The 21,668-nt window shown below is 41.9% G+C and overlaps 1 protein-coding gene across 1 annotated transcript; it reads right to left on the bottom strand.

Moving 5' to 3' along the window:
• Positions 1-643: 643 nt before the first annotated feature.
• On the bottom strand, positions 644-21,143 carry MAB21L4 (mab-21 like 4). Its single transcript, XM_081006952.1, has 5 exons — positions 20,532-21,143; positions 14,397-14,619; positions 9,956-10,109; positions 5,291-5,647; positions 644-3,128 (listed from the first exon to the last, which is right to left on the bottom strand). Exons 1-5 carry the CDS (start codon positions 21,034-21,036, stop codon positions 3,036-3,038), a joined length of 1,332 nt encoding a protein of 443 aa, XP_080863078.1. The 5' UTR covers positions 21,037-21,143; the 3' UTR covers positions 644-3,035.
• Positions 21,144-21,668: the final 525 nt, after the last annotated feature.

Below are 21,668 nucleotides of genomic sequence, written 5' to 3' on the forward strand. Positions count from 1 at the left end.
ACAGACTTTGCTCGTGTGCTCAAGACATCGATTCCATAAAACATATTTTGTTGCACTGTGCAAAATATGAGCAAGCCAGGGCTGAACTGATCCTACCCTTGCTGGTACCTTTCCCGGGAAAATCAGAGACTCACTATGTCAGGTTCCTATTGGAAGACCGGACAAATGCTAGAACATTAGCAGTGGCAAAGCTTTTATCGGTGGTTGCAAGAACCAATGATCCCTATATTCTGAACAAAATGCTTGTTTAACCTAGAGGTAGGCTGTATGAATTGTGTATTGCTTTGTAACGATTTGTTGGGTCTCTGGACCGTAATAAAGATTGTTATTGTTGTTGTAGATTATTCCATAGTTTCTTAGATGACAGTATGAAATGCTGTAGAGAAATGGGATTTTGGTGAGTGCTAAAGACTAAAGAAAATTGATTTGGGTAAGTGGTTCTGGACATACTGCATCTCTGGATTTTTAACTATTTAATATTTGCAAATGTATTTACGGTGTGGTGGCAGACACCTCACATACTTCATGAATGCAGCATATTGGCCCGGCATCCTAGTTATCACAGGTGATGTGAAAATTTATCTCACCAGTGTTTGTAAAAGTCTAGAGTAACATGTCTCCAATAAAACTTTAGAGGCAGGAATTGGAAGGCAGGGATTAATTTAATGACCAGATATCAGGTCTCATAATTCATACAGAAGTATATCAGCACTGTGTGTTTTCCCACAATTAAGAATTTACATACGTTAAATGGATCTTAAAAGTAATTAGGACTATAAGGAAGCACTCTTAAATACATGGAATGTTTGATACAAATATGCAAAAAGATATACAGTACTTTAAACCTATTACATGAATTCTTCATATGCCTGAAAGATAGATATATTCTGTGGCAATAACAAAGACTACAGTACATGGGTTGGTCCAGCAAGGCTTTTGTAAGACTTTGCTTGCAACAAAGCACCACATTTTACAACTAAATGAAAAATAAAATAATTACACACTTTAGTAACTTCCAGAATTAAAGCTTTTCAGTATCCAAAACCTGTTTTTAAAGTATAGACATGCACAGGCAGAGCCTACAGCCAGTACAGTACCCTCAGCTGCACTGCACAGAGGGGTAGCCCTACCATTAGTCAAAGCGTGATAGCTGCTTTGGGGAGATGTGAAAAGGCAACAAATTATTACAAAATTTATTATTAATGTACTTTTGCTACAAGGGAGGGATGGAAGTGCTTGTTAGGTTTTCTGCCTCAGGTACCAAAATAACTTGTCTGGCCTTAATGGGTACTATGCACCTTGACTTGGTGGGGGAATAGGTGTTATTTGCTTCTCAGCCTCAGGCAACAAACTATATTCAGCCAACACTGGCTGCAGGCTATGCTTAGAACTGGAGAGCAGGGAGCAGCTGGCTAGTTGCAGAACACCCTTCTGCAGCCGTAGATTCGTACAAGTCCACCTTCTAGATTTGAATTTCCTCCTCACATATTGAGCTCTCACAGATGAAGGACCGGAAGATGTTTGCAGAGATGCCAGCAGATTGTTGTCCATGTTTTCATGAGTCTTACAAAGGTGAGATAGGAGACCCACCACTGGACCAGTGTCTTGCCTCGGTAATGGACGGGATGAGAGCCAACAAACTGAAACTCAATCCAGGTAAGACTGAGGTACTGTTAGTGGGTGGTTCCCTGGACCAGATGGGTGGGAGCTTGCCTGCTCTTGATGGAGTTGCACTCCCTCTGAAGGAGCAGGTTTGTAGCTGATGCTTTGCTGTCGCAGGTGGCCTCAGTGGCCCGGAATGCTTCCCATCAGCTTTGGCTGGTGGCCCAGCTATGCCCCGTCTGGACAGAGATAGCCTAACTACTATTGTCCACGCTCTGGTAACCTCAAGGTTAGATTACTGTAATGTGTTATACGTAGGGCTGCCTCTGAAGATGGTTTGGAAACTTCAGCTAGTGCAGAATTCTGTGGCCAGGTTGTTCACCAGAGCAAGACAGTTTGAGCATATTACCTGGTCCAACTCCACTGGCTACCAATACGTTTCTGGGCCCAATTCAAAGTGCCGGTTTTGACCTATAAAGCCTTAAACGGCTCCAGACCACGATACCTCAAGGACCGCATCTCCATATGAACCTACCTAGACCCTGAGATCACCTTCTGAGCCCCTTCTTCATGTGCCTCCTCGAGAGGTCCGGAGGGTGGCAACACAAGAACAGACCTTCTCTGCAGTGGCTCCCTGTCTGTGGAATGCTCTCCCCAGGGAAGTTTGCCTAGTGCCTTCATTATACACCTTTAGGCACCGGTCAAAAACATTTACATATATTTTCTGTTTTACAGAATGAACCATGGAAAGAGAAGAAGGGAAGTCACTGATAATTTAAGGATGTAAAATGAGTATTTGAAATTGCAAAAACGTTCCTTTTTAACCAGGTCTTTGGTTGATTCGATTGACATCCTATGCCCTTTTAAAATGTGGGGTTTGGGGGGGTATTGGGTTTTTGTTTTTATTCTGATTATGTATTTTGTGGTTTGATATTTTGATTTTATTCTGTGAACCGCCCTGAGACCATCCGGTATAGGGCAGTATAGAAATTCAATAAATAAATAAAATAAAAAATACTCCTTTCAGAGGAGCCTTGCATCTCCCTCAGGCACAGGCTTCCCTGTTCTGCTGAGACTCAGAATCTTTCACCTAGTTGCTATAGTATGTGAATATATTATTCCTTCCCCTTTATTGTTACAGAGCACTATATACATAAAATAACACTACTGTGGACATTCACTTCTTATATAAAAAACAGTGGATAGAAAATTGGACCCTCGTTCCTAATCATGGAATTGCCGTCTGGTGATTTCCACCAGGTTACAATTACAAGTTGTCATTTTGTGTGTGCTCTTCTTCTTGTTAAAGCAATTATCACAACAGCCAGAAATAAAAATAAGCCATTAACAGCAACAGATAGGAATTTTGATCACAGGAAACTTGAAGTGAGGTCCATTCAGGCAGGAAAGCTTGTGATCCCACAGTAATGTTTTCAACTCTGGTTCTTCACCATTTTCTTGATGCTAGACAAGAGTTGTGACATAGCAGAAATCCGCTGTGTGTCTTTGATATGGTACATCTGAAACTGAATAAAATATAGGTGTTAAGTGAAACAACATAAACATTCGGAACTGCAGACACTTTGGCATAAGGGTAGGGAGACTTCAGGCATACAGAATTTGCATTCGTATTTTGCTAAAAACCTGGAGAACCTAAAACTAAATGGAGCCTATTGGAAGATACATGCACTTCGTATGAAATATTTTATTTTTATTTTTGAGTACAAGAACTGAACAGAGTTCACAGACATTCCACATAAAAACCTTCATTTCAGTAGCATGCTTCTAGGGCAAGAGGAATGGAAGTCATTTTGTTTTCCTGTCTTTGTACTATTGGGAGTCAGAAATCGTTGCCAATCTACTGCAAATCATTCAGAAATCGACCCATAGATACAAATCAATTTGCTGCTTTAAGAAAGAAAGCTGCCAGCAGCTTCTGAACTTAGATTAGTAACTTTGTACTGAATGATTACTACTACTACTACTACTACTACTACTATTGTTATTACCGTATTGGCCTGAATATAAGCCTCACTTTTTTTTCCCAAATTCCGACTGTGAAAAGTTAAAGTGTGGCTTAAATTCATAACCTTACAAAGACTGGCTTTTACGATATCGCTGCTGAAACAGACAAGCGGTAAAATGGAACGGGTGTGAGTGCCTGCGGATTTTTAAAGGAGCAGCTTATATTCGGGTATTGTCTTTTTTTCTCCTCCCCCCCCCCCTTGAATTTTAAAGGTGCAGCTTATATTCAGGTGCGGCTTATATTCAGGCCAATACAGTATTCATTTCATTTCTATACTGCTTTATATTTTTAAGGAAACTATTTGTCTCCACTACTTGTCCCCAGAGCACTCACAAAGATGCTTTTACCCCATATGTGTTTGTGAGTTAGACATGGGCCAAGAAGACTACAGAACAGCTTGTGACATTCATTCCCCACTCATCCGTTCTCCAGTACAGAGTTATTCCCTTCTGAAGGTGCTTTGCCAATGTAAAGGGGGTGTTGTGTTCATTATGTATAGTCAGCTCACTGTAACATGTAATTTACCCATGTCAGACCTGTGAGTGGAGAGTATAAAACAGATACCTATTAAAAATATCAAAGAACCTTATGGTGGCTTAAAGGCTAACAAATTTATTATGGTATAAATTTAAGTCATGATAGCTTTAAGAAAAAGGTTTCCTTCTGCTTTTACAAACTAAAGAGAGCGAAACAGCCTTCATGCAATAGCCCTGGGGAAAGGCTGCCTGCTGAGGCATGAAAGGGCTATTAGTTTAAATCTGACTTTTAATTGTGTATGTTTTCTCTTCAGTCCCATATATCAATAAGAGACACCCTCTTAGCTCTTCCCTGAAGCCTCAAGAGCAAGCTTGAATTACAGGTCCCAGGACGAAGCTAAACCAAGTTGATTATGTCAGAGAGATATTTTAATAATTCAAATCAAAAAGTGTTATCAAGGCGTTGTGTGCCTTTGGCTTCCAAGTTTTGATACGGGTTTGTTTTTCATAATATTTTTAATGCATTAAAAAAAAAAACTTTAACCACAATGCTAGTCAAAGCTTGCAAAATTGAGATTGTGAAAATTATCAGAATCAAACAGTATTGATTCAAGGCTCAGTCACTATCACAGAGTTTGTTGTAACTTCAGGTGGTAGTAAGCACTAGAGCAGAGTATCTCAACATGAGCATGTCATCATATTTGAAATGAATCATGCCCTTACTTGTGTGACTTATAACCAGCCACTTGAACTAGCGCCATAAATGTTTTTGATTTTCCCAGGCTTTTACTCTTTTTTATTTGTGTGTTTTATCTTGTAAAACACTGGCGAGCACCATATAAACCTTTTAAAACAAATAAAATCTGAATCACCCTTCAGTGCAGTGGGATGAAGAACCTGCGGCCCTCCAGATGTTCATAGAATCATAGAATTATAGAGCTGGAAGAGACCCCAAGGGCCATCTAGTCCAACCCCCTGCAACACAGGAATGTTCCTGGCAGCCAGCATAGCCACTGGCCAGGGATCATGGGAATTGTAATCTTAACGACATATTGGAGGCCACAGGTTCCCCATCCCTTTGTTAGTGGTTGTATTTAGGAGTGCAAGAGTAAGCATGAAGGTCTCATAGACCAGAAGGCAGCCTCTCTGGTTCTCAACTATGAGCCTGTGTTTGTGAGTATATTACCTTATTAAGCAGCATATCAAAGAAGGCAGTGCTCCAATAGGCTTTATCCTCAGCTGGGAGATGAAGTAAGGCTTTGAGACCATTGTCCATCTGCTGGTGTGTTTTGCCTTCCCTTACAAAATTGAACTTCAGGAAATGCTCAGGTTCGATAGCAAAACTCTCCACTGTGGGATACAAAGAGCTCAATTCCAGGACATCATCACCCTGGAACATATTTTGCTCTGGATACAGGAAATGGGGGAGGTGTTTGGTCACTAAGCAACAAAGCAAGATCGCCAGAAGACGATACACGGACCCTTCCAGATCCATCCAGTCTTCAGGGGAAGGGAAAAAGTGAGTGGCCCATAGCAACACCATCTAGGAGGAAGTATTAACAGTTAGCAAAAGGTCAAAGGCAAAGGCAAAGGCGATGCGGGGGGGGGGGGTGGAATGAAAATCAGCCTTTGGGTCTTCTCATCATCATCATTTCATCATTTTTAATTTGTATACCGTCTTTCTATCTTACAATACTCAAGGCGGTTTACAAGCTGAAAAAGCAATACAAAAATGTGATAATAAAACAAAACTTTAAAATAAGCAACCTACAACAAAAAAGTAACATTCAACAATCATTAGAATAGTATAAAATAACAACAACAACAACAACAACAACAACAACAACAACAACATATAAAGTCATTTACCAGAAGGAAAGGTGGCAGTCTTAGAGGATGGACCTGTGCTTTCTTTTTCTTTTTAACCATAAATTGTGTACTGCCTAGATATACTTTTATTAAAAATATAGATTATAGGTGCTTCAATAAATATGTGTTGTCACATGTAAGAGATGAAGGGAGGCTGGTTGGATTGTTTAAGCCACAACCTTTGACTTCTGTGCATCATTTAAAGTGCTGCTAACTATAATGGCTTGAATAATATCTATTCCAATTAAACTTTTTATTGCACTAGCCATAGGCCATGGCATCATTCAGAAGGAGAACAGCAACAACAAAAAACAATAACCATACAAATCATCGGGCACCACAAATACAATAAAACCACGGTCATGGCTACTAAAATTATTTGTTGCATTAAATAGAATAGAGTAGCAGAAGATTCTCAGGTAAGATGTGCCAAATTAAATAGAATAATATCTAAGAACAAAGTAAACTTTATTTCTGGCCTCCCAAATTTGTTTCTCATGCAAAGGGTTATGATTATATTTACTCATTTCATTTCAATACCGCTTTATATTTTTAATTTTAAAAATCTCAAATCAGTTTACAACACATTAAAACATCAACTAAAACAACCCAGAACAAAGCATTACTGAAGAAAGTCAAATATAAAGTATACATTGAAAGCAACAGGAAATCAAAATATTACCTTTAAGATTTCAAAATAAAACATTACAAAGGAGGTCAACTACAGAATGCACATTTAACTTAGCAAAGCTAACTAAAAAACATTATCTTAGCCATTTCAAAAGAAAACATTACTAAAGGAAGTCAAATGTGAAATGCAATTTAAAATAGCATAATTAACAAGAGAATAAAATATTGCCTTAAGTACAGAACATAGATTGCCCAAATCTATCAAGTAAGTTCAGGAATTCCCTGTTCAGGTGCCCTTAACCTTTTTGTCATTGTCTTCTGAGTGACTGTTCTGCCTCTGCTTCCTTATTGCCCTCAACCTATGGCAAGAGCGTCATGCAGGAGGCACCATGTGTATGCGCTCTAAGTAGTTGCCAGCTTGGCCCTTTCTTCACCCCTAGAATAAGCTGGCAGGGTTAGGGTTTGCTTATTCAGTACAAAATCTATCCCAGTTTAGTCAGCCCTAAATTACACTCAAATTGGTGGCCTAGCTGAGCTGGAACTTTATCCTTGTTGCTTGGGAAGTGTGTTGCTGCATTAATGTTTCCTAGGCACTTATTCTAATGATTAAGAGACGCACAAACAGCTTTTTATCAAACCAAAGCAACTCATGAAGTTAAGGCCAATCAGGTAAGCTTTGTAAACTCAAGACAATTAAATACACAATTTGCAAACAAAGCTGAACAAAAACAAGCTAAAATGTGTTTGTTCTGAAATTGGCCTGGTTCCTAGAACAATCATGCATCTAGCTACAATAAAAAGTGCAACAACTCTGAGAAGATGCCTGTAAGCCACATGGCATGTATCCAGGATTTTGTAAAACATGTTCTGCCGCTTTGTGTTCTTTATCCTGAAGTGGTGAGAGATGAAGCACATCCCAAAAAATGAAATGCAAACTAAACAGCAACGTAGGTGTCCTGCTATCGCCATGTTGCAGTGCTGTAAAAGCATCAAGTCTGAAGTTGCTTGCAACAATATAGAAAATGTGCTGCAAAGCCTAAACTCAGCACGTTGAACCTAACACTGGTGCTTCAGAACGATAAAACTAAAGTTCTCAAAGTGTAAAGTCAGCTAATAATGACTTAAGCAGTACCCCAGTTCACCCTTCATACAATCTCCCAGTCAAATCATGTGAAGCAGAAAGATGTTGCTCCCACCATTATTTATAATAATAAAATAATAATAATAATAATAATAATAATAATAATAATAATAATTTATACCTCGCCTATCTGGCTGAGTTTCCCCAGCCACTCTGGGCGGCTCCCAATCGAGTGTTAAAAACAATACAGCATTAAATATTAAAACCTTCCCTGAACAGGGCTGCCTTCAGATGTCTTTTAAAAATAAGATAGTTGCTTATTTCCTTGACATCTGATGGGAGGGTGTTCCACAGGGCTGGCGCCACTACCGAGAAGGCCCTCTACCTGGTTCCCTGTAACTTCGCCTCTTACACTGAGGGAACCGCCAGAAGGTCCTCGGCGCTGGATCTCAGTGTCTGGGCTGAACGATGGGGGTGGAGACGCTCCTTCAGGTAAACAGGACTGAGGCCGTTTAGGGCTTTAAAGGTCAGCACCAACACTTTGAATTGTGCTCGGAAACGTACTGGGAGCCAATGCAGATCTCTCAGGACTGGTATTATGTGGTCCCAGCAACCACTCCCAGTCACCAGTCTAGCTGCCGCATCTGGATTAATTGCAGTTTCCGTGTTACCTTCAAAGGTAGCCCCACGTAGAGCACAATGCAGTAGTCCAAGCGGGATAGAACTAGAGCATGCACCACTCTGGCGAGACAGTCCGCAGGCAGGTAGGATCTCAGCCTGCGTACCAGGTGGAGCTGGTAGACAGCCGCCCTGGACACAGAATTAACCTGCGCCTCCATGGACAGCTGTGAGTCCAAAATGACTCCCAGGCTGCGTACCTGGTCCTTCAAGGACACAGTTACCCCATTCGGGAGCTGGGAGTCCTCCACACCAGCCCACCCCGTCCCCCAAAAACAGTACTTCTGTCTTGTCAGGATTCAACCTCAATCTTTTTCTTTCTCAGAAAGGAGCTATGGGGAGAAGGGGCACAATTTGGAGCAGAACTACGGTACATGGGGAGAGGAGATTTAACCCTTAGCTCCATGCCTGATACACATTTTCCACCAAAGCAGGTATTCACAATGGAAAGGAAAATATAGACATATCTTTTGTGCTCCATGACTAACAGCAGCTTGGAGGGGGGAGGGTTTAAAAAAACACAAAATCCACACCACCTGACCCCAACCATGGTTGCTTTGTTGAAACTCCCACATCATGTCTACTTTGGCCTACATTGTAACAACAAGAATAACAAAATGTTTCCATGGCATTTGGGATTAAGCAAAACAAAGGACAAGGGAAGAGAGATCCTAGATTCATTAGGAAAACATCTGAGAATGACTACCACGTCAGATTTCATAACACTTTCCCAGTTTTAAATATTTAACCTGTATGCATTCACATTAGGGTCACTAATTGCAGGTTGGGATTCAATCACATCCCAGAAAATTCAGGTCGATTAACTAAAGTGAATTTGGATCTCTTGTGCAACAAAACCTGCTCCCCTCCTAAATGTGACTTTTATTGAATTATTGAAAAACACACTGGAATGTATAGGGTAACAATTACTTGACCCAACATCATATAACACTCCCACAAACAAATCAGAATTAATGCTTAATAAATAGCCAATATTGCATAACCTCCCTGCAAACTGAATACTCAATAGCAGATATTCTGAAAGCGATGTAGATCTCCCTTATTCCCAATTTGCAAACTGGGTACAGGGCTGAGAGGCCAAAATCATGTATTTTAATACATGCGGGTAATTGACAAATCTCTGCTTTGCTCAGCTCATTCATATGAGCCACTGTGCAGAGAGAGCAACCAACAGGTTTGCACATAAAAGGTCACAGCATCCTTCTCACTGTGTCTCTGGACCAGTCCTTCCCCACCTTCACCTTCTTAGATGGCACACATATGCTGCCCTATGGGCTTTTCCACCTCTGCAGGAAATGGCGTCAGAGAGGGGCCAGCAATCATTAGATAATATATTATAGGCTGTTTACAGATTCGGGTGTTAAAAACAGCAGCGGAACCCTGCCCTGGTACTTCTTAGTACTGGGTGTGGGGATTTTAAAATAACAAATGAGGCAGAGCTGCTTGTTTTCCCCGCATACTTGCCAGGGAGCATACGCTGCTGTTCTGCCTACCATTGTGCAAGCAACAGCTTGCTCCAAGGCAAATAAGCCACATCAAAAGGACTGAGATTAACAGTCCAGAAAAACCTACCTTCAAGTGGTGAAATGCAAGCCCACATTTCTTGCCTTCCTCTCTCCAGTTCTCATGGGCGACTTGATCAAGGAGGCGGAGGCTGTCTAAACGATACCCCTTTAGGGTGCTCACAATCTGAATGAGTTTCAGGATGGGACGGTTGGTGGAATATCTAACAAGAGAAACACATGGTTAGAAGTTGAAATATTTGAGGATTTCAGGGTAGAATTGATAACAGAGGGGAACCAATACACCAGAGGGAAACGCATGAAACTCACATTGTCATCCATGAAGTAGATTGTGTCAACAGATTAATATCCCAAACTGAGCCCCCTCTGAAGGGAGGACTAAGGGACCCCTGACCATTAGGTCCAGTTGTGACCAATGCTGGGGTTGCGGCGCTCATCTCACTTTATTGGTCAAGGGAGCCGGCATACAGCTTCCAGGTCATGTGGCCAGCATGACTAAGCCACTTCTGGCGAACCAGAGCAGCGCACAGAAACGCCGTTTACCTTCCCGCCGGAGCGGTACCTATTTATCTACTTGCACTTTGACGTGCTTTCGAACTGCTAGGTTGGCAGGAGCAGGGACCGAGCAACGGGAGCTCACCCCATAGCGGGGATTCTAACCGCCAACCTTCTGATCGGCAAGTCCTAGGCTCTGTGGTTTAACCCACAGTGCCACCCGCGTCCCTGAGGGGAGGACTACATTGAAGCTATTGGGCCAATAGAGATGGTGATCTGGTCACTGCCAACTTTCATTTTTTCCGCTAAGGAAGGACGCATCGATTCCAAACACAGCAAATAAGCATAACGTGCAAAGCATCAGAAGAGAGCTCAGCCACACAGACACATACAAGCCCCCCCAAATCCCCATATTCTTGAGTACACAGATTTGTCAAAAGGCAAGGTTATCTATCACCTTTGGCAGTCAAGTCATGATAGACAGGGCTATCATGCATTTGCTAATGTCTCTGTGGCACACAACATACGCAGAGTCCTATATGCATATGCACAGTAATGCAGGAACAATATCCCTCAATTATAAGAGATAACATTTGTTCATTATTAGGGGAATATACATACGATTCTGTGAATGTATATGCTATATAGACATAGTAAGCAGGGGTTGGGTCAGAACAATTCAATAACATTTCCCCATCACATGTTGACTTTTCACAGTGTTACAACCCTGTATGCTATTTTGGTTTTAGGTATGCAGATGTTTGAGCCACTCCTTTATCTGCAAATTCCTTCAAAGATGTAACCCGAAAATCAGTCACAAGTGTGATGGCCAAACCCATAACTCTCCTTCATACTGCAATCATGTTCCTCACAGATGTGTGGTCTGGATTTTGGGCATGGCTATCCCGCCCACAGTCTTTCAAGTTTGTTCAGGCAAAATAGCTCTTCCGCTTTGCCTCTAACCTCTGTAGGAGATGCATCTCTTTCATGAACTGGGGAGAGTTACTGATTTGTGAGGTAAAGTTTGAAGGTGCCCAACACTGACAGCATAATTCATCTTAAATTCAACTGCCAAAAAAAAGCAAAGGCTTCAAAACTTGCTGCTCAAGTGTTGATGAGGGGCAAAATGTTCAGTTCTCATATTTGCACACATTGATTAAGTGAATGTATGCAAAATTAATTTGGGATTTGGTTTACCACCATGACAGATCTAAAAGATGGAGAAAGATGCTTTCAAACTGACCCCTTCCTACTGTGTAACCTTCCCATTGAACTGATTCCGCCTAGATCTTTATACTGTAGTTAACTGTTCTCAACACGTCTCCTGGGTCAGTTGTTGACTTCAACCAAGACAACTCTTCTTCTTCCTCTATCTACTCCTTCCATACTGGTCAATAGGGGACCTTATCATTAAGGAACAGCTATTTTGAGAATGACCCTGACAAAGGCAGATTAAACTGATCTGTCTCATTCTCATATTAGTTGAACTGACTTGGGGGTTATTCACACTTATCTTTCCTCCACTCTTTCTGGCATAGTTCATGCTGAAAAGCTCCATGTCTGAGTGTGTAAAAGCTCTCCCTGCAAAACCTGAGCTTTCCTTGCAAAACTCACTCTTTAAAGCTCAGTCGGAGCAAACAGTAATCCGTGGAAAATCCAAATTGACGTTTGCTCCAACTGACTGTTAAAGAGCGGATTTTCATGGTGAAAACTCAGGGCAAAAAACCCCAGATAAACTGCTTGGACATGGAGCTTCTAAGTGTGGACCTGTGTCTGGAAAGAGTAGGGCAAAACATAATTGTGAATAAGCCCTTATCTTCACAGGAACAAAACTGGTTGCAGGTCATCCCAGGGTGGAAATAGCTTGTTTATGAGTTCATGACTTAGGGCACGTGGGAAGGCATACGAAAACATTCTAGAAACCTAGGGCAATTACCCGCAGTTAGTCAGGGCCAACTGCCCTCTGGACCACATAGATTAGGACCCAAACAACTAGCATTGCCTGTGCATCCACTGAAGACTCACTAGCTCATCTCACTGCCGGTTTATGGTACTCAGCAGCATAAATCCAATTTTAGCTGCATAAATGCACCTAGAACCGTTTTTCAAATGCTGTGTCCCTAGAGCAGGGGTCAGCAACCTTTTTCAGCCGTGGGCCGGTCCACGGTCCCTCAGACCATGTGGTGGGCTGGAATATATATATTTGGGGGGGGGGAATGAACGAATTCCTATGCCCCACAAATAACCCAGAGATGCATTTTAAATAAAAGGGCACATTCTACTCATGTAAAAACACTCTGATTCCTGGACCGTCTGCGGGCCGGATTGAGAAGGCGATTAGGCCGCCTCCAGCCCACGGGCCTTAGGTTGCCTACCCCTGCCCTAGAGCATAGATGAAGGCAAATAAATATGCACGAAAGGGATCCATTTATACCGTAATTTATAATGAAATATACAGGACTTTCTTGTAGTCCAGGGGTGGGGAACCTGCGGCCCACAGACAAATCTATATTTTATACCTATACTATATTTTATACCTTTCCATGCAGAAATTATTAGCTTCACAGTCCCGTGTGAAAAGCACAGCAATTAAGAATTTAAAATAACATCTGCCTCCTTTCTTAAAATACTCATGATCTACCCAGGCTGGCCTCCTCCTCGCTTCCCACCCTTCAAAGATTTAAGGAGGTGATAATGCTGGTGAATCTCATGCCTGAACAAGTTACCTAGGAAAGCTGCAGAGCCATCATCTCTGACAACTTTAAAGTAGAGGCTATCAAACATAGTGCACTGACTCTGTGACATTGTTTGGTCCAATATTCCTTGAGTCATCATCTGACATAAAATGTTCTTGCAGAAATATGGAGCCAATTAATTATCGATCTCATACTCTATTCTAAGACAGGATAAGCTACACTGAAAGCAACCTGGCATATATGTATCCAATGTATATAATTAGGGGATAGGATGTAGCTTGCATTTCATGATGAAGCAGACCCAGAAGGGAGAAGCATTTCCCTACAAATAGAAAAAAACTTGCATTTTGCCAAAACTCCATGCTGCAGTATTTTAAAAAATTACAAGTTGCTAAGAATGTTCATTAGTCTGTAATGCATTGGTTGTGGATGTCATAGTGCGTACACACACAGTTCTCCAATTAAATGTACACCAATATAGCTTTTTAATTCAGTTTTGTAAACACCGGAAATGCAAAAACGGATTTTGCTTCATTGGCGAAAATGGCCTAATGCTGAATTGGCCAATATATTACCTAAATGGCTGTTTAAAGTCACTTGTTTAGTAGTTTTCATCCTTTTGCTGTTTTACTTTTTTTTGTTGCATCTGTCATTGCTTTTAGCTTGAATCATGCCCAAGGCAGCCAAAAACAATGCTAGATACAAAAAGGGGCAATACACACCCACCCACACTCACACACAAAGATGGGATGTAAATATTTATAATAAAATAAAGAATGAATCCATTCCAAAGCAAAATCCACATTTTAGAATGAATATGCCTGAATATTTTGTTAGGCTAAGCTGGAGTCTGGACTGGAAAAAATGGTTTCACTCTAGATAGAACTGTTTATAATCTTAATGGCAGTACTGACAAAATAACCTTTGTGTTTGTTGCCCTACCTTGTCTTAGAACTCTTCAGATTCACAAAAAGAGAGAAAAATTATTGGTGGCGTTCATTTAATTCCTACCATAATGATGATGGTGGTGATGATAATGATGATGTTTGTAGACCTCATGACTGGAGAGAGGCACACAACAGTTTTGTGACAAAGGAGGTGTATGGAGTTCATTGGTCATTGTATATGATTTCTGAAGCGTGTAGGATTTTGACCCTTCACTCTCCTCCACGCAACTCAAGAGAAATCTAGTTACACAACATGCATATTCTAGAGAAGACATGACAGCTGAGACACTCTAAAAGATGCTCCTTTACCCTAAGGTAGCATTCATAGCAACAGTACAGGATTGCACTTTACCTCCAGTGATAGTAACTGGCAGGGATGTAGTCAGCTTCCTGAGTGACTTTGCTCATGCTGCTTTGTGGGAAACCCTTTTCTCGCCAATTGTTGCTGAGTTTCAGAACATCCTGCTTTCTCCTTATTACAGGGACAACATTGAAACAGATCATTTTCCATCCACTGGACACTAGCAAAGGCAGCTGCATGTCATCATCCTTCAGCCTCTCAGCACTGAGTTCACCTGGAGAGGGTCAAGGGAATAAATGCAATTAGAGAGATGCACGCCAGTGTCTCTTTTCCAGGTTCCCACCATGGTCTTGTTTATTTTGGAAACAATACTCCCATCAGAAATAACAGAAAAGGAACCAATGTAGATCCTCTGTATAACTGTGAAGTGGCACAATTAGCAACCTTCATCTAACCCCCCCCCCCAAAAAAAAAACCAGCAAAGCATTTTAAGGCCTATTGTGGAGAAGAAGAATTTGCTTGGGAGACGGTTTAGCAAAATTAAATTTAAGTTAAGCCACACTGGAATCAGCAGAACAACCTAGGACTAAACTATTACTAGATTGTGCCCCATTGTATACATATATAAATATATAGCCAAAGGAGTATGCATATATAATCCCTATATGTTCCTAGCTACAAGGTTACTCCCCACCCCCTTCATTAAATCAGTGGCAATATTCTCACTCAGTCTTTTTAAAAATTAATTTACTACATTTATATACCACTTTTCCCTCCAAAGAGCTCAAGGTGGTATACATGGTTCTGCCCTCCCCATTCTGTCTCCACAACAACTTTGTGAAGGAAAATTAGACTGAGAGACAGTGACTCGCCCAAGGTCATAATTCAACACTCTAACAACTACACCTTCTTCTTCTTTGGTGATCACTCGTAGCCAAGTAGGATTCTCTTTCATGAACACGGTCTTAACTGTGAGTCTGTAAGTGTCAGGAACTGGGCAGAGGAGGAATGGTGGAGACTGCCTCCCCATCCTGGTCCTTCCATGGAGGAAGAATACAGTATAGATTTACAACAGGGGTTTGAGGGAGGTTGCAGCTCAGAGGCAGAGGGGGAAAGTCGTGAAATCATGGGAGAGCCAGAGCAGTAGCTGGCTGACACATTGTCGTTAGAAAGCATTCCATACCCTCCATCTCCCAGAACCTGGCGGGCCTTAAAAGTAGGAGAGCAAAGAGCCTGAAGACAGAGGGCACATAGCAGCACCTGTAGAGGAGATGATGAGGATCACAAATGAGGAAGTGGGAGAGATGGAGAGGTGGAGATTCACTCAGGATAACGTCATTATCCAAGAGGCTGGTTTCTATAGCCTCTCTCTGTAAAGATTGAAATAAAAAAGGACTGTAAGAAAGTTTTCCTTGTCTTTATAATTTCCTGGACAGCCAGCTGGGGGCCGCTGACAACATCCTGACAGTAAGTGACTGTGGAGGCCAGTTCTGGATCCACACATCCTTCCACAGTGGGGACATAGATTTCCGAGCAGAAGTTGATCATAGTGAGGGTTTGCCAAATGTGCCTTCCTCTTAGCACGTTTCTCCCTTTTGTCCTGAGTTTGAGCGTCCAAAGTTCATGACACCTTTGGTAAAGGCTGTTCTCCAATTGCAGCGCTCACAGGCCAGTGTTTCCCAAATGTCGGTATTTATATTACATTTTTAAAGATTTGCCTTGAGAGAGTCTTTAAAGCTCTTTTGTTGACCACCAGCATTACGCTTTCCATTTTTAAGTTTGGAATGGAGTAGTTGCTTTGAAAGATGATCATCAGGCATCCGAACAACACGACCAGTCCAACAAAGTTGATACTGAAGAATCATTGCTTCGACCCTGGTGATATTTGCTTCTTCCAGTACACTGGCATTAGTTTGCCTCTCTTCCCAAGTGATGTGTAAAATTTTTCAGAGACACCATTGATGGAATATTTCGAGGAGTTGGAGATGGCATTTATAAGTGGTCCATGTTTCACAACCATACAATAAGGTTGGTAGTACAATAGCATTGTAAACAAACATTTTGGTTTCCCTGCGAATGTCCCGGTCCTCAAACACTCTGAACCACCATACCACACTGGCTTTCAGTATGAGTTAGGGCCAAACCCCATGACTGATATCATGATAGTTAATTTCTAAGAAATAGTGCTTGTCCAACTTCTCTAAACACTTAACATTCATTCAGTGATCTACCAAACTGCATTTTGCACACGCACTTCTGAAGAAGCTACATCCTACCTCGTTTTTTTGTAGCCAGTTTAGATTCCTAGACAAAAAAGACTGTATATTTGTTGTCTTCTGAATTCCCTTCTTTTAATTTTTTTCCAAAAACTGCACCTCAAAGAGTTCCTTATATCATAACCGAACAAATGCAATTAGAGGGGAGAAAATAAATTTGCATGATGTAAGATTAAGAGTTTAGGATTGGTTCTTGTTACCACTTGTCTCTCATTATTGCTGACAGGTTGCTAGGAAAGTTTGACTGACCTATTCATTTAGCATTATTGTGACAACTGCAAAGCTGTCCTCCTACAAGCTATTTGTGGAATAAATTGTAGGCACAAGCTGAATGTATGCTACATACAGAACATAGCATTCTGAATCTCTGGCATGCGGAATCCCTAAGAGCCAGAATTTCCAGATACTGCTGTTAGAAGCATAAAAAGAGTCACATTTTCCAAAACGTTAGGATGCCAAAACTTCCCACCATTCATACCAATGAACCAGGTTCCAGAAATAGTCCGGGACATCTGAATCTAAACTGCTGAGAAAGCCTCTCTATGTATAGGAATTCTGGAAGTGGAAAGATGGATTCAAAGCCATCAGGCCTCTGTGCCAGTTCTGCTCTTCCTCGCCTTAGTTCTGCAGTAAAGAAATGACCTTCATCTGTCTCTCTGTAGCAGGGATAATGGATATGGCCTAAATTTGGATTTCTGCTCATCTAGCTTGTGGTAAATTCCAGCAGGCGTTTTAAGGTCACGTTCGGTTTTGTGATCATTTTGTTATTGTTTCATTTTCTGCATGGTTTGTTTTTATGTATGCTGCTTAGAATCGCTAATGATTAAATGGCATATAAATGTCTTAAACAAAAAATATATAAATAAAGAAACAATACCTCTAAGCTCCTTTCTGCGAAGCAAAACACCACTTTAAAGATAAGATTAGAAGAACCAAGTAAATGACTTGAAAAAACATATAGGTATTGTAATGAGTATGGGTTGCTCGTGCGTAAGTTGCCGCCTCTCCTGGCTATGTTGCCTTGTTAAACCTTTCTGTCTGGACAGCCCTTCACTTCGTGGCTGCCTTAGTCGCTAGCAGAATCCATCAGTGGGTGTTTCTTAAACCTTTTCCAACATAAAAGTTGTTTGACACCAAGTCTCCTCCTACTCTCCCTGCGCGGAAGCCTTCTGCGCAGGAAGGGCGTGGGTAGCGGAGGACCCGTGCTCTCCCCGCTGGTGTCCGGTGAAGAGTCCTGGAGCCCTCTCGCCGATTCCCCCATCTGCCCCCCTTTATCTCTGGTGTTGCGCTGATTTGCTTCCCCATCTGCTGAGCTGCCTCTCTCCCTGCTGGGCCCTTCTCCAGCATCATTTGAGAGCCTCCCCTCCGCCTCTAGCTCCAATGTCAGCTCCCTGACAGGTACGCCAGAGGTAGATAATGTATGGAAGCCTGGTGCAGCTTGCTTGCTTATTTATTTATTTAATTTATATACCGCCCTATACCCACAGGTCTCAGGGCGGTTCACAGAATAAAAACGAAATATAAACCACGAAATGCATTTTCAAAACAAAAACAACAACTCAATAACTCCCCTATAAAAAAAACCCAAAACATTTTAAAAGGGCGTATCAACCAAAGGCTTGGTTAAAAAGCACATTTTTCTAGTCCTTCAAGGTCTCACCAAATCTGTCAGGGGCAGCAAAACATTTTTTCAAAACTTATTCAAAGCACTGCAGCATCCTGATGAGAATGTGAATCACACCTTCCTAATCACCAGATCAATAATTTAATGAGCAGGAAAGGGTGATGACCTCCTTCTCAGCTGATATTCATGGGTGGGATGTGTGTGTTTGTGTGTGCAGGTGCGTAGAATGACCATACCTACCCTCTGGCTACCACCCCGATTGTTGGTGTACAGAGGATTGGGGTAGGGTGAATATGGCCAGTAAGCCAAAATCGGGTTAGCCACAGCCCTGATACAAGAGAGGAGGCTCATTCTGGTCATCACCCACCTTACCCCAGATGGTAGGTACCACCCAGAGAAAGGACTCTGAAAATAACTGCAGTACATGGGCAGGCTAATCTGTAAGCAGACATCTCTTTAAAAGTGTGTGCTGTTAGCGGTGGGGACATGGTCTGAACCCCCTATGGTATGGAACTCCTCCCATGGAAGTTTACTTCGAACCTGTTTTCATGTCTTTTTGGCCACAAGTGAAGATTGCTTTCTTAGCCTTTTCCTAGCATGTTTCTGCTTTTATTGATGCCCGTATTTTGCTGATTCAGTAGCTGTTTTGTAGATTTTTTTAGTACACTTCTATTATTTTATTTTTTTTGAAAATTTCATGGATAATTTTTTTTTACTGAAGTATGGTACAGAAAAATAATAAATAAGATCTAACGCTCCGGGGATGGAATTGTCAGGCAACCTGTGGGGTCTTAGCCCCAATCCAGTATATTTCAGTCTCCATTCATGAATACCCAGCTCCCCGATAAGCATAGTTTACTGGGCAATCCTATGCATGATTACTCAGACGTTCCACAGAGTTCAATAGTACTTATTCTCATTCCCAAGAATGCATGGACAGAATTGCAGCCTAAATAACTTTTACAATGTCAAGCTACCTCTACTGGGTGTTCTGTGAAAATTCTCCTCTTGCAAGAAGTTCTCTTGCTCCAGGCCAGCAAGTCTTCCCTCCTTGCCAAACCTGACTGAAAGGATCATGAAACCAGAGGTAGGAGGCTCAGAGATCCCTGAGGCTCTGAGTCAGGCCCTGAGACCCGGCAACCCCATGAAACCCTGATTCATTTTTCGGAATGGATTCTTTCCTAGTTTGACATAAGGCACCTGCAACGATGCGGTGAGACACAACAGCCATGGGGTGTAACGGCATGCACAAAACAGACTGAAAAATCAACAAACAGATCAACAGAAAAATGCGCTTGTCAAAAAGCAAACAGAAACCAAGTCCAGGGCTTTCCTGGAATATGAAACAGGCCAGGGCTAGCTGGGTGTTTGTTTCCATGCGGCGAAGACAGGGCAAAGGGTACTGCAGAATAATATATTGTGAGCTTCACTGTCATTGTGGCTGTGAATGAGTGATTAGGGATATTAATCAAAGAATCATAATGGTCCTGATAATGACAGCGTGGGATTTTCCTAATGGCCTGGGAACCAACCTTCAGCACATGACAACCCCTGGAGTTAGAGAAAGGGGCAGAGGTGCAGTCTGCAGTTTGATTTTTGGAAAGAGAGAGCGGAGAGTTTCTAACTGGAACCAATGTGCAGACTGTCAGCAGGAAGAGGAGAAGCACACAAGTTTCCCCCCAGGAATCAGATGCACAGTTAGCTTACTGTAATTGTATCTGCTTGCTTCTACCATGTTTAGTGACAAATAAAGCCATCACATTGTGCCATAGGCAAGAGGAAAACCATCAGGGCAGAAGTGCACTTAACTGGAACTGAAACAGGGGTTCAGCATGCACTCTGTACAGAAAGAAATTATCATGCCTACAGCTTTCCCTCCTTTCCATTACCATCATTGCACATTGGGGTGTGCGAGTGTGCAGTTTATTTAAACATTTATATGCCACCTTATATACTGTACAATTCAAGGTGTGTGAAAATACCCTTCAAGTATAAACATATCCTGGCACTCGATCCCAGTCACACTGGGGTGATATTATGTTCTAGCTTAAGAACACGCTTATCTGAGAGTGACCACCTATATCTGGTCTCCTGCTGTATTATTCCTCCGATCTTCTCTCCTTTCCCTCTTGTTAAGTCTTATACTATGCATGTTGACTCAGAAGTTCCAAAGAATTAATTCCCAGCCCCTACTTGTCTGTCTTTTTCTTTCTGCCCGTCTCTTTTTCTCTCTCTTACACACCCACCCACAGACACACCTTGTTTGTTTCCGTTTCAGACAAATACCTGGTTTGATAAGGGACTGGTGCTTGCAATGCACAATTGCAGCAATGATCAATTCTTTCAGGAGATGAAGGACCTTGCCTGGCACAATGTGGCCACTGGATTCAGTACCACCCACCGCACTGAATACATCTTCTTTGGTCCAGTTTTCAGGGTGAGCACCTTCCTTAGGTATTCCTACATAGCAAGATCCTGGCATCTGGTAGTTCCCACGAGTAACCTTCTCGGAGTCGCTCTGTTCACCTGAACACTCCTGCATCAAGAGGGCATCCGCATCGATACACAAGGGAACCTCCATGCTTACTTCATCCTCAGCAGCAGAGAGGGCAAATTCCAAGGCTTCCAGGTTTCTTGAATAATCCACTATAAACCTGGGGTCCATTGCATTGACTCTCTCCAGTACAATAAGCAGAATGTTCTCTGCTTTCTGGAAACACTCAACTCTCCGGCTTTCACGGGACAGAATCACCTGGAGATAGCTATTCCAGTGAACAACCTTTGCGGCCATGGCTGAAGCGTGGCACAGAAGAAACCCCTCCCGAAAGTTCCTCTGCTGTTTCTGGAGTAGACAAAAACATTGATGCAGCTGCACACACAAAGATATGCCTGCAGGTGGGAGGAGATAGGCAAGGCAAAGTGGGAGGAGTAGCATATGAAGAGGAATTCCACTGAAGCATGAATAAACCTTATGTTTTCCTGTTACATAGTTGATAGAGTGCCAAGCTATTTTAAAATAGTCATTGTGAAACTGGTACGTTCAGGTGAGCCAACTGAGACATCCGGTTGTCTGGCTACCTATTCTAATACCGCAGAATCATCCCACCCAGCAAGCCTGAAAAACTGGGCTAACTGGTATAAGTCCACATGGCTCATTGATATTAAAGTAGACCTAACCCACACCAGCTGGAGAAGTGACTCTATGAATTCGTGTGATTTAAACTTGGTACGATTTGAGGCTTGCAACCATTAACAAACCCTCACCAACATTTCGAATGAACGTGAAATGAAATTCGCTTCTAATACTGTAGATTAAAAAGCATGGGAGAATGTGTAAGTTTCCATCTCAGTTGCTCGTTATTCCAGTCTTCAGATCAGCTCGCCGCACCTCCACATCAGATTGCAATTTTAAAAATATAGATT

Source organism: Podarcis pityusensis, assembly GCF_964106645.2.
Source record: "Podarcis pityusensis genome assembly, chromosome: 5".
Lineage (NCBI taxonomy): Eukaryota > Metazoa > Chordata > Lepidosauria > Squamata > Lacertidae > Podarcis > Podarcis pityusensis.